Genomic DNA, 13,927 nt, shown 5'->3' on the forward strand with positions numbered 1-13,927 from the left:
ACCCCTGATATCTGGAACTTCCACCATCCTGTTAGTGTCTTCCACAGTGAAGACTGATGCAAAAAACTTACTCAGTTCATCTGCCAATTCCTTGTTCCGAATTACTACCTCTCCAGCATTATTTTCCAGTGGTCCAATGTCCACTCTCATCTCTCTTTTACACTTTTATGTATCTGAAGAAACTTTTGGTATGCTTTTTAGAAATACTGGATAGCTTACTTTCATATTCTATTTTTACCTTCTTAATGACTTCTTAGTTGCCTTCTGTTGATTTTTAAAAGCTTCCCACTAATTTTATATGCCCCTTCTTTGGCTTTTATGTTGGCTTTGACTTCTCTTGTTAGTCATAGTTGTGTCATCTTGCCTTTAGAATACTTCTTCCTCTTTGGGATGTATATATCCTGTGCCTTCTGAATTGTTCCCAGAAATTCCAGCCATTGCTGCTCTGTCATCATCCCTGGCAGTGTTCTTTTCTGATCAATTCTGGCCAACTCCTTTCTCACGGCTCTGTAATTTCCTTTACTCCACTGTAATACTGATGCATCTATCTTTAGCTTCTCCTTCTCAAATTTCAGGGTGAATTCAGTCAAATTATGGTCACCTTCCCATAAGGGTTCTTTTACGTTAAGCTCTCTAACCAATTCAGGCTGATGGCACAGTGCCCAATCCAAAACAGCTGATCCCCTAGGGGTCAACCATGAGCTGCTCTAAAAAGCCATCTTGTAGGCACTCCAGAAATCTTCCTTCTTGGAATCCAGCACCAACCTGATTTTCCCAATCTACCTGCATATTGAAATCCCCCATGACTATTGTAACATTGCCTTTTTGGCATACGTTTTCCATCTCCTTTTGTAATTTGTAGACCACATCCTTACTACTGTTTGGTGATCTATATACAACTCCCATCTAGGGAGTTTTTACCCCTTCAGTTCCTTAGCTTTATCCAAAATGATTCAATACCTTCCACTTCCTGTCACCTCTTTCTAATGATTTGATTTAATTTTTTACTAACAGAGCAACACCACCCCCTCTGCCTTCCTGCCTGTCCTTTTAATGCAATGTGCATTAAGCTTCAAGCTGTAATCTTCTTTCAGCCATGATTCAGTGATGCCTACAACATCATATATGCCAATCTGTAACTGTACTACAAGTTCATCTATCTTATTCTGTATACTGTGTGAATTTAAATATAACATCTTCAATCCTGTATTCATCCTTTTCATTTTTGTCGGCCTTTTACGTTGCAACTCATCCTGTTGACTGCAATTTAGCCCTTATCAACAGCCTCTCCTTATTACACATTGGCTCTGTTTGTAAACCAGCTCCCTCATCTTCAGCAATATCATCCACATTTACTAGGATACTTCTTGCATTGAAATTTACGCAGCTCAGGACAATTGTCGCACCATGCTCAGCTTTTCGATTCCTGACTTTGTCTGCGGTCTTAACAACATCTGTCTCCACAAACTCTCCACTAACTGTTCTGGCACCCTGGTTCCCATCCCCCTGCAACTCTAGTTTGAACCCCAGCATGCAACATTACCAAACCTTCTCACGAGGATATTAGTTCCCCTCCAGTTCATGTGCAAACCATCCCTTCTGTATAGGTCCCACCTTCCCTAGAAGAGAGTCCAATGATCCAAAAATCTCATGCCCTCCCTCCTATACCAACACCTTAGTCACATTTTAAACTGTATAATCTTCCTAGCTCTGGCCTCACTAGCATGTGCATGGGTAGCAATCCTGAGATTACAACCTGGAGGTCCTGCCCTCTAACCTAGCACCTAATTCTCTGAAAAATCTATGCAGAAAAAAGAAAAATTTGATCTTGAGCATTTCTTTCCTTTGCTTTCTCTGACTGAACCTCTCTTTGTTGAAGCCTCGAAGAGCTAAAGCCTCAGATCACCACTCTGACTCTCTCCGCTCAGAAAATGGCTGCTGAGCTTGCCCCTGCCTTCCTTTAATTTGCTTCTGCTAATCAATCCCAAATGCTGACTGGTCACTGGTCAAAGCTCTTTCTCACCGCAGCATCCTGCTGCTAGCTTGTCTACTTGGGTAGTGGACCTGAGTGAAGTCCCCTCCTTTCCGATGTCCAGATTGGTCACTGGTCAAAGCTCTATTTTTCGCACAACCACTCCACTAGCTGCCTTGACATTCAGGTTCCCAACCTCTACAGCTCTAGTTTAGATCCCTGCTAGAGCAGAATTGGCAAACATTCCCACAAGGATATTGACTCCCCTCTAGGTCAGGTGCAAACCGTCCCCTTTGTAGGGTTTCCTCCTTTTTGGAAGAGAACCCAATGATCTTAAATTATGAAGCCCACCCTCCTGCACCATCTCCTGAGCTACATGTTAAACTGTATAATCTTCCTATTTCTAGCCTCACTAGCATGTAGCATTGGTAGCAAGCCTGAGGTCACCACTGTGGAGATCCTGTCCTTTAATTTAGCACCTAATTCCCTGAATTCACTTTGCAGGACCTCATCACCGTTCCTACCTCTATCATTGGTACCAACATGGACCTTGACCTCCCCCTTAAGAATGTAATGGACTCAATCTGAGACCTCCCTAACCCTGGCACCTGGGAGAAAATCTGAGAATCTCTTTCTCATCCCTAGGAGTTCCTGTTGACCCTAACTAATGAATCTCCTCTCACTTAGTGCCACTCATCAGAAGAATTTCTTTGCTCTACCCCTTTTCACCTTCTCTATGACTGCCCAAAAAATTACTCTTCCACCCTTTCCAATTCTGAAAAAGGAACCCGGACCTGGAATATTGACTGTTTTTCTCTCTCCATGGATGCTGGCTGATTTTATTTCAGATTTACTGTTTCTGCAGTTTTGTTTTTGATTTTCATTTCCAACTCTTGGTGCTTGTTTGCAGGCTATCATACACCCTTTAAGGCCTCGTATGTCCCTCTCCAAAGGAATTGTCTGCATCGCTGTCATCTGGATCCTGGCTTCATCTTTTTCCTTGCCCCATGCCATTTACCAGAGGTTGTTTCACTTTGTGTACAGGTAAATCTCTAAACACCTGATATAAACAAACTTCTGTGGATATGTTGTAGAGAGTATATTGACTAGCTGCATCACCTCCTGGTGTAGAATCACCAATGCCTTTGAATGGAAAATCCTACAAAAAATAATGCATGCAACCCAGTCCATCGTAGGTAAAGCCCTTCCCACCATTGAGCACATCCACATGAAACTCTGTCAAAGGAAAACAGCATCCATCATCAGGGACACCCAACACCCAGGACATGCTCTCTTCTGACTGCTGCCATCAGGAAGAAGGTACAGGAGCCTCAGGACTCACTTCACTGGGTTCAGGAACACTTATTACCCCACAACCATCAGGCTAACTTCACTCAACTTCACTTGCCCCATCATTGAAATACTCTTACAATCAATGGACTCACTTTCAAGGACTCTTCATCTCATGTTCTTGGTGTTTATTGCTTATTTATTTACTATTTTAACTTCTTTCTTTTTCTATTTGTACAGTTTGTTGTCTTCTGCACTCTGGTTGAATGTCCTAGACGGTGTGGTCTTACATTGATTCTGTCATGGTTATTATTCTATAGATTTATGGAGTATACCCACAAGAAAATGAATCTCAGTGTTGTATATGGTAACATATATGTTCTTTTTATAATAAAGTTTACTTCAAATTTTGAACATTGATATCCATACAGTCCATGCTCAATACATAGGTCAGAGAGCCATACAGCATGGAAACAGGCCATTCGTCCCAGCACACCTGTGCTGACCAGTGGGCATCCATCTACATGAATCACTTCTTGGCCTGTAGCCTTCTGTGCCTGGGTGGTTCAAATAAAGATTAATGATTATAAAGTTGAGTTTTATTTGTCAAATTCATATTGAAACATTGGGATATACAGTGAAGTGCATCATTCACTTCAAATCAAATTAGCGAGGATCATACTGGGGCAGCCTACAAGTGTTGCCATGCATGCCCACAACCAGCCTTAACCCTAAGTGTATGTTCAATAGTTCAATGGTTCAATTTAATATCAGATGATGTATTCAGTTTGCAACCTGAAATTCTTACTCTTCACAGACATCTAGGAAAAAGAAAATGCCTAATGGATGAATAACTGAGACATCAGAACCTCAAAGATCACCCCCCCCCCGACACAGGCAGGGGTGATCTTTTCTCCACCTCGCCCCACTTGTCTAGCAAAAGCACTGGCCACCCCCCCCATCAGGCACCTGTATTTCTTAATTGCCATCTTAAGTTAACTAGAGTCATTAAGCCGTTGTCCTTTTGGTTTAATATGGTCAAGTTTATTTTGAGTGTCATGGGTTTTATGCATGCTATGATTATTTAAAGTGTACTCCTGATTAGAGCTTAACCTGTGGTCCTTGTTTTGAGAAGGATTCATCTCACAGTGTCACTCAATGGCACTACCGGTGTTCTGTTGGAATTCCTACCTAGAAACTTCTGTCTTTCATCTTTACGTGGGAGACCACTATTTCTCTACACCTGGGTTCAGTCATTGCCAGCGCTCACCATGACTCCCACCATTCACCTTATTTGTACATCTAGAAATCCTATATACAAAAACGTCCAAGTTACAAAGTAAATTTATTATCAATTTATGCATATATCACCATTTACTACACTGCTAATCATTTTCTTGCAGGCAAATAAAGAAATACAGTAAATTTATTGAAAAACTCTACATAAAGACTAACAAGCAACAAACAACCAATGTGCAAAAATAAGACAATCTGTGCATAAATAAATCATAAACAAATAAATAGCAAGAACATGAGTTGTAGAGTCCTTGAAAGTGAGTCTATAGGCTGTGGAATCAGTTCAAAGTTGAGGCGAGTGAAGTTATCCACACTGTTATATCTTTGCCTGATCACCTCTCAGCTTCCTTCACATCAGAAAAAAAAGAGCAACATCTGTCCAATCTCTCCCTGTAATTCCATTACCTCCAAACCAGGTAACATCCCAAGGAATCTCCTCTGGATTCTCTCCAGTGCAATCACATCCTTTCTAGCGTGTGGTGTCTAGAACTGTGGACTCCAAGAGCTAACTAACGAACCTTTTGTAAAATTGGCATCCCAATCTTATATACTGTTCCCTAGCCAATGAATGCAATGGCGTCATGTACTTTCTTCACTATCCTACCCACCTGGGTTACTAATTTAAGAGATTTACGGACTTGTACCCCAAGGTCTGTCTGTTCATCAACCAAGAGTTGTTTTTTTTACATTTCGTATGTGGACTGAATTTTCTCACTGTAGACTTGTGGGTATGCAGTGTCCTTGGATTGGTTACCGTTTATGTTTAACTGTCTTTGGATGAGCTCTGAATTTTCACTTTGTGTTACAGGTGTCTCATTTGGGATCATGGAGATTGTTAAACTTTTTGCATTTATCACTTCTATTCAAGTTGGAGTAATTGAATTAGCATGAGATTTTCAATGTCTTGCAGGTTATTGCTTTGTCTGTACACTGGGGCTGTCAGATTGGCTTTGAATTCCTACGTGCTCCAGAATGTGTTTCAGAGCGGTTTGCCAAACCCTCTTTGCTCTGTCATTGTGGATCCTAGTTGGATGAAACTCTGACCAAATTCCTCTGTGAATCATGAGTGATTGCAGTTCTTCAAGACTGAGTTTGCCTGAGTTCTCATTTGTTCTGCAGGATAATTGCTGTAATAAATCTTTTGTTTTGTTTAAATAACTGGAGTGTTGGATTCCTGCACTTGAGTTTGCTAGTGACCCCAACAGCTGTGTCCATCTGTCTATACTTTCAATGGAATGGCACCAAGGACCTCTTGCCGTCCTTGCTAAGATCACTGCCAAGGCCGCTTACCAAACATGATGACACCCAGGCACATGAGAAGGTGGTAGGGGTGATGCGCTGGAGAGAGGGAGAGGTTTAGGGAGCCCAGGAGCACATGGCTGCCAGAGGCTGGGCCACCAAGTGTGGAAGATGGGTGAAATTTGCAAGTTCTCCCTGTGAACACATGAATTCCTCCAGGTAATCAGGTGTCCTCCCACATCAGAATGATGTGCAGGGTAGCTGGGTAAATCGTTATAATCAGAATCAGAAACAGGCTTAATATTACCGGCAGATGTCGTGCTATTTGTTGTTTTTGGGGCAGCAGTACAATGCAATATGTAATAATAAAAACTGTGACTTACTGTAAATATATATATATATATATAGTAGTTAAATTAAGTAGGCAGTGCAATAAAAATAATGAGGCATGGGTTCAATGTCCATTCAGAAATCTGGTGGCAGAAGAAACTGTTTGTGAATCATTGAGTTTGTGTCTTCAGGCTCCTGTACCTCCTTCCTGATGGTAGCAATGAGAACAAAAGGGTGAGAACCTGGGTGATGATGGCCCTTAATAATGGATGCCACATTTTGAAACATCGCTCCTTGAAGATGTCCTGGATGCCCATGATGGAGCTGATTCAGTTTACAACTTCCTGTAGATTTTCTGATCCTGTGCAATTTCTCCTCGCTCCCCCCAACCCCCCCACCAGACAGTGGTGCAGGCAGCTGGAATGCTTTCCACAGTATATCTGCAAAAACTTGCAAGTGTCTTTGGTGACATACCAGATCTCATCGAGCTCCAAATGCAATATAGCTGCTGCCGTGCTTTCGTTGTGACTGCATCGATATGTTGGGCCCAGGATAGATACTCAGACATATCGACAGCCAGGATGAAAATATTTTAAAATTTGTTCTTGTTCTTTTCTGAAAACAAAGGAGGCACTGTGAATGTAAAGATTGTAAGAAATTACTTGAGGACCACCCCGTCTGCAAATGGAGTAGCAGTAATTTTGTGCTGCTCTTAGTTTTCTTTCTCTCCCCCTAGTTTAAATTTTTTATTTGCTGATTCTTGAGGGGGAACAATATGTCTATGTCTACAACAAGTGGGAAGAATTTACCTGAACCTAGTGATAAAGGTAATGGGAAAGGACAAGTGCAAAAAGAAAGATCTGATGAAATGCCATTGTGGGCTGTAGGTATCGTTTGGATACTGAATTCAATTAAGGATCAGAATGGATCAATTAAAGAAGGTCATTTTTGAAGGTCATTTGTATATTTCATTGAGAGACTAATTAAAGAAGACAAGGAGAGTTGTTTATTATTGCATGTTGTTGGCTTTCCTTTGGAAAAAAGATTTACGGCTCAAGTATGACTGTCTAAATGATCATCTGAACATTCAACTGAGAGAAGAAGATAAGGAGATTTGTTCCTTTAATTTAATACGTGGTTTGAGTTTTTTTGTTTCTTATTTTAATCAGCTAGTTGCTCGTTTTTTCCTACTAATAGGGCTTTTTATATATATATATATATATATTTGGGAGTGTTTAATTACTTATGATATTATTAATTAGTATTTTTGAAAATTCAGCTGGGTCAAATGTACTATTTTTTTTCTGTTTTATTATAACATTTTATTATTGAATTTAAAGTTTTTTTTAGGGAGTTAATGTTAAACTTAAAGATGGCACTGTTTTTTTCTCTCTAAGAGGTAACTTTATTTTGGTTCTTTCTTGTTTATTAGATGATGGAATGAAAATGCTTTTCTTTGCTGAGACTTTATTGTCTTTTTTACAAGGTCACTCTACTCTTTTTACTAACTGGGGGGAGGGAAAGAAACTACAGACAGAGCGGTCAGTGGCTTTGAATTCTATCATAGATTGCTTGCCTTTTTCTTGGGTTTTCGGGAAGGGGATGGGATTAGAGTTAGGGGCTTTTTCCCATTGGGTGGTTCTGGAGCATGCGTATTTTCTTTCTGGTTGTATTCTTCATCGCCATCTTTTCTGATCATCCCGTATTGCTATGTGCTCTGTGCATGTATAAAGTAGAATAAAATTATAGTATGGTATTTAATATGGTATGGATTAATATAATAAGTTGGAATGTACGTGGTTGGAATCATCCTATTAAATGAAGGAAGACTTTTAAAATTATTAACCCATTCCAACCTGATATAATTTTTGCTCAAGAGACACATATCAGGGCGGGAGATCAAAATAAATTTTTTGGATGGTGGAGTGGTTTGCAATTCCACTCTACTTCTCAGGGTAAAACAAAAGGCATGTCTATTTTTATTAAACCTAATATATTTATTCAAGAGGATATTGAATCAGATTCTAACGGTAGATTTTTAATTGTTAAAGGAACAATCTGTAACAGAAAAGTTGTTTTGGTTAATTTATATGGTTCTAACTTAGATGATCCTTTTTTTAAAAAAAGGTATTTGCTTTACTGCCTGATTTAAATGAATATATGCTGATAATGGGTAGGGATTTTAACTGCTGCTTAAATCCTATGATTGCTAAGAGCTCAACCAATCAGCGACTTCCAAATCGTTCCGCCGTCATTTATTAATTCCTTTTTGATTGATTTTGAGTTGATTGATTGGTGGAGGTATCTCCATCCCGATAACAGAGAATATTCTTTCTTCTCACATGTTTATAAAAATATTTGAGGATCGATTATATTATAATTGATCCTCGCTTCTTGCCTAGTGTTAAACTTGCGGATATGACGCTATTGTTATATCTAATCATGCGCCTCTGAGTTTGTCTTTTGAACTTGATGATGTCATTCTTGCCTGCCCACCTTGGTGCATGTCTCAGACATTATTACAAAACTCTGACTTCATCAGTTTCATTAAAACCCAGATAAAAGAATTTTTTCTTTTTAATGATATAGGGGGTATGTCTAAATTAATTATATGGGATACATTTAAAGCATTTTTACCTGGTCAGCTTATTTCTTACTCAGCTAAACTTAAAAAACAGACTAAAGCAGAATTAGATAGTATTTCAAAATAAATTAAAGATTTAGATAGTATTTATGCAATTTCCCCCAATATTGATTTATTTAAACAAAGGGTGGAGCTTCAATCACAATATAACCTGTTATTAACTCATCCCATTGAAGGATATTTGCTTAAGTTAAAGAGCCAATTTCATATGTTTGGAAATAAAAATAATAAACTGCTTGCATCTCAATTAAAACTGGCTGCAGCTAAAAGGCAAATCATGAAAATTAGTAGGAAAGATGGTACCTTGGCTCAGGAATATGAAGAAATTAATAAGATTTTTCAAGATTTTTACGCTGAACTTTATAAATCTCAATGTCTGGTAGATTCCTCTGAAATGAATGCTTTTTTATGAAAGATTGTTTTTTCTAAAATCTCGGCTGAGGATCAAAAAACTCTTGATGCTCAAATCCCTGAAGCCGAAATTCATAAAGCTATTTTTTCAATGCAATCTGGTAAGTTCCCGGGACTTGATGGTTATCCTGTAGAATTTTATAAAAAATTTAGAAAGTTGCTTTCTCTGTATATGTTGGAAATGTTTAAGGATTCTTTTGCGAAAGGTGACTTACCCTCTATTTTTTATGAGGCTTCTATTTCTTTATTTCTTAAAAAAGATAAAGATCCTACTGACTTTGCTTCATATAGACCTATTCCATTACTGAATGTCAACGCTAAGATTCTGTCAAAGATAATGGCCAATCGGTTAGAGAATATTTTGGGTAAAATTATCTTTAAAGATCAGACAGGCTTTATAAAGGGTCGCTATTTTTTTTCAAATGTTCGGAGACTATTTAACATTATATGTTTGTCCTTTTTTAAAACTCCACAACGTGTTGTATCTTTGGATGCTGAAAAAGCATTCGATCGAGTCGAATGGAAATAATTATTTAATGTTTTAGAGAAATTTGGCTTTGGTGCTAATTTTAATAATTGGATTAAAATGATATATAAAGCCTCTATTGCTACTGTTGTCACTAACAATTGTAGGTCTCCTTTTTGCAGCTTTCACGGGGGACAAGGCAAGGCTGTCCATTAAGTCCTTTGTTGTTTAATTTGATATAAGAACCCCTTGCTATTGCTCTTCGTGAGGCTAAAAATATCCATGGGATTTTTGTGAATGAGACCATGCATAAGACCTCTCTTTACGCTGATGATTTATTCATTTATATATCTAATCCTGAAGAATCTATTCCTGCCTAGCTAAAATTATTTAATGAATTTGGAGGATTTTCAGGATATAAAATAAATTTTAGTAAAAGTGAATTGTTTCCATTAAATGATTCTGTCTCTATATATGATAATACTCCTTTTAAAGTCACAGACTCTTTTAGATATTTAGGTATTATAATTACTAAAAAATATAAGGATCTTTATAAAGCCAACTTTGTTCCTTTAGTAGACTCTATGAAGTATTTATTTAGTAGATGGAATCCACTTACATTTTCACTTGTTGGTCATATTCATATAGTTAAAATGACGATTTTACCAAAATTTTTATATTTATTTCAGAATATCCCTGTTTTTTTGACTAAGAAGTTTTTTGATTGGATTGATTCTATTATTTTATCTTTTATTTGGAATAATAAAAGACCAAGAATTAGTAAATGTCACTTACAAAAATTGAAAAAGGATGGAGGTCTTGCTTTGCCTAATCTAAGAATGTATTATTGGGCTGTTAATATACGATACATGTCTTTTTGGTTATATTGGGTTGATAAGAGTGATTGGCCAATTTGGGTAGACCTGGAACTGAAAGTTGTAAAACAGTTTTATTTAACCTCGTTATTGGGAGCTGCTTTACCTATACAATCAGCTAAAGTTGTTAATTTAAACCTATATCCCGTGATTAAGTATTCTTTACAAATTTGGCTCCAGTTCCGCAATATTTTTAATCTTAAAAAATTTAAACTTTGTAGTTTAATTTATCGAAATTACTTTTTTAAGCCTTCTTTGAGTGATCCAATTTTTTTATTTTGGAAAAGTAAAGGTATTAATTCTTTTTTGGATTTATTTAAAGAAGATAGATTGATGTCTTTTGAACAATTAATTGATTAATATTCTCTTTCATACTCACACTTTCTGCAATACCTTCAAGTTAGGCATTTTTTACAAAAATATTTAAGTAATTTTCCTTACATATTGGAGGCTGACCTGTGAGATACTATTATGAGTACGAATCCTTCGATCAAGGGTTCTATTGGAAGAATTTATAATTTATTATTACGATGGGATAAGCGTCCTTTATCTAAGATTAAATAGGATTGGGAAAAGGAACTCAATTTGACTTTTATGATGGAGGATTGGATGCGGATTTCGAAGTTGGTTAACTCTTCTTTAATTTGTGGCAGCCATTCATTGATTCAATTTAAAATTGCACATCGTTATCATTTGACGAAGGAGAGACTTTCTAAAATCTTTTCTAATGTTGATACTTATTATGATAGATGTAAAACTGAGATAGCTACACTGACACATATGTTTTGGTCTTGTTCTATATTGGAACAGTTCTGGAAGTCATTTTTTTTCAACAATTTCTAAAGCACTTAAAATTAATCTACAACCTAATAAATTAACTGTGCTTTTTGGAATAATTCCTCAAAATATTTATGGTATTTCTGTGTCTAACCAACATATTATTGCATTTGTTACATTGATAGCTAGGAGGGCCATCTTGTTGAAGGATACATCAGCTCCCACTTTGTCACAATGGTTCTCTCAAATGATGCTATGTCTTAGTTTGGGGAAAGTTAGAAGTCAAACCTTTGAACCTTTATTTGATTTTGAGAAAAGATGGGGCTCATTTGCTCGTTATTATCATTTGAGCTAATTGATAGATTTTTTCCACAATCTAACTGTAATTTTTTTGGTATATTTTCTTTTCTTGCTAGCGGTTTAATGTTTATTTTTAGAAGCTTTTTGTATGACGCATGGCTCCGGGGTTGTACACCTAATGGGTTCTTTTTTCCCCTCCACTTTTTCTGCTTAGTAGGTTTTTTTTGTTATCAAATTTTTTTTTCTCAATCTCTAAGATAGTGTCTTTTTTGAGACATTGTAAGTGTTGTTAGTTCAATGTACATGTGTTATTTCTTTTGTATAATGGAACAATAAACATATTTGAAAAGAAAGAAAGAAAGAAATTACTTTATAGGAATTATATAAAGAATTAAATACAGAAAGAGCAAAAAGTTATTAATAAAGTATTAAAATAATACTTATCAACCAATGCCAAAGAGAACCATGCATAGCCAAACTTCGCTCTCTTTCACTCTCCCTCTCTCCCCCCCTCTCCTCCTGTCTCCCTTTTTTCCTCCCCTTCTCTCTCTCCATCCTCCTCCTTCCCCCTCCCTCCCTGTCTCCACTCTCTCCCTCCCCACTGCCCACTCTCCCCTCCCCTTCCCCCTCTCCCTCCCTTTTCCCTTCACTCTCTCCCTTTCCCTCTTCCCTCTCTCTCTTTCCCAACTCTTCCTCCTCTCCCTCGCTCTCTCTCATGCTGTCAATGTCCTTGACTCTATCATCAGCTCTTTGCACTGGTTGCGACACAGACTAACAGACGATTCCCCCTTGCACAAAGAAATTACCCCTTTTTAATACCCTTCAAGATTCCTTCAAAAATACCTTTATCCTCTGTGTTGAGAGCCGTTGTAAACTGGGGGGCCACTTCGACTACATCTCTGCTCCATTCATAAAAAGCAGAACTTCCCGGAGGCCAAATGTTTTAATTCCAATTCCCTTTCCAGTTCCAACATGTTGGTCCATGGCCTCCTTTTGTTTTATGGCAAAGCCACCCTTAGGGTGGAGGAACATCTGGGTAGCCTCCAACCTGATGGTATGAATATCAATTTCTTTTTACAGTAAATAGATTCCCTCTTCCCTCTCCTCATGTTCTATTCCCCACTCTGGCCACTCTTCTCACCTGCCTATCACATCCCCCTGGGCCCCCTCCTCCTTCCCTTTCTCCAATTGCCCACTCTCCTCTCCTATCAGATTCCTTCTTCTCCAGCCCTTGACCTTTCCTACTTACTTGGCTTCAACTATCACCTTCTAGCTAATCTCCATCCTCCCCAACCCCCACTATTTTATTCTCGTGTCTCCTCCCTTCCTTTCCAGTCCCTAAGAAGGGTGTTGGCCTGGAACATCGACCGTTTATTCATTTCCATCGATTCTGCCTGACCTTCTGAGTTCCTCCAGCGTTTTGTATGTTACTTTGGAATTGCAGCATTTGCAGATCTTCTCATATTTATAAGCTTTGCATTAGACCTTTAGAACTTCCATTGCAATGGCACCAATAACCTTTCCCACAGTCCTTGCTAAGATGGCTGCCAAGGTTGCTTATCAAACATAAAGACACCCAGTCACATAAGGAGGTGTCCTTACCTTTGACCTAGGGATATAACTTAGAAACAGAGACAACAATACACACAAAGTTCTGAAGGAACGCAGCAGGCCAGAGGTATCTATGGAAACTAAAGAGTTGATGTTTTGGGCCAAGATACTTCTTTGGGACTGGAAAGGAAGGGGAGAAGTCACAGGAAGAAAGTGCGGAGGGAAGGAAGAAGTACAAGGTGGCAGGTGATAGGTGAAGGGGGGAGTGGGGAGTAAATAGCTGGGAAGTTGGTTGGTGAAGGAAATAAAGGCCTGGAGTAGGGGGAATCTGATGGGATAGAAGACCATGGGAAAAAAAGGGAAGGAGAAGGAGCACGAGAGGGAGGTAATGGGCAGATAAAATGAAAGACGGAAACAGGAATGGGGAAAGGTGAAGGGGGGCAATTACTAGAAGTTCAAGAAATTGATATTCTTGTCTTCAGGTTGGAGGCTTCCCAGATGGAATACAAGGTGTTGCTCTTCCAACCTGAGTGTGGTCTCATTGTGGCAGTAGAGGAGGCTGTGGACTGACGTGTTGGAATGGGAACGGGAAGTGGAATTGAAATGGGTGGCCAACAGGGAGATCCCACTTTTTCTAGTGGACGGAGCTTAGGTGCTCAGCAAAAGGGTCTCCCAATCTTTGTCGGGTCCCACTAATATACAGGAGGCCACACCAGGAGCACCGAATACAGTATATGACCCCAAGAGATATGCAGGTGAAGTGTTGCCTCCCCTGG

At 38.6% G+C, this 13,927-nt stretch overlaps 1 protein-coding gene across 1 annotated transcript in view; it reads left to right on the plus strand.

Annotated features, from left to right (window-relative positions):
* Positions 1-13,927, plus strand: part of LOC140198372 (G-protein coupled receptor 83-like) — an 84,195-nt gene that overhangs the window by 23,997 nt on the left and 46,271 nt on the right. The window contains exon 3 of the mRNA XM_072259468.1: positions 2,883-3,016. Within this exon, the coding sequence (XP_072115569.1) occupies positions 2,883-3,016 (134 nt within the window). The remainder of the gene's footprint in view (positions 1-2,882; positions 3,017-13,927) is intronic.

Source organism: Mobula birostris, chromosome 5 (genome assembly GCF_030028105.1).
Source record: "Mobula birostris isolate sMobBir1 chromosome 5, sMobBir1.hap1, whole genome shotgun sequence".
NCBI lineage: Eukaryota > Metazoa > Chordata > Chondrichthyes > Myliobatiformes > Myliobatidae > Mobula > Mobula birostris.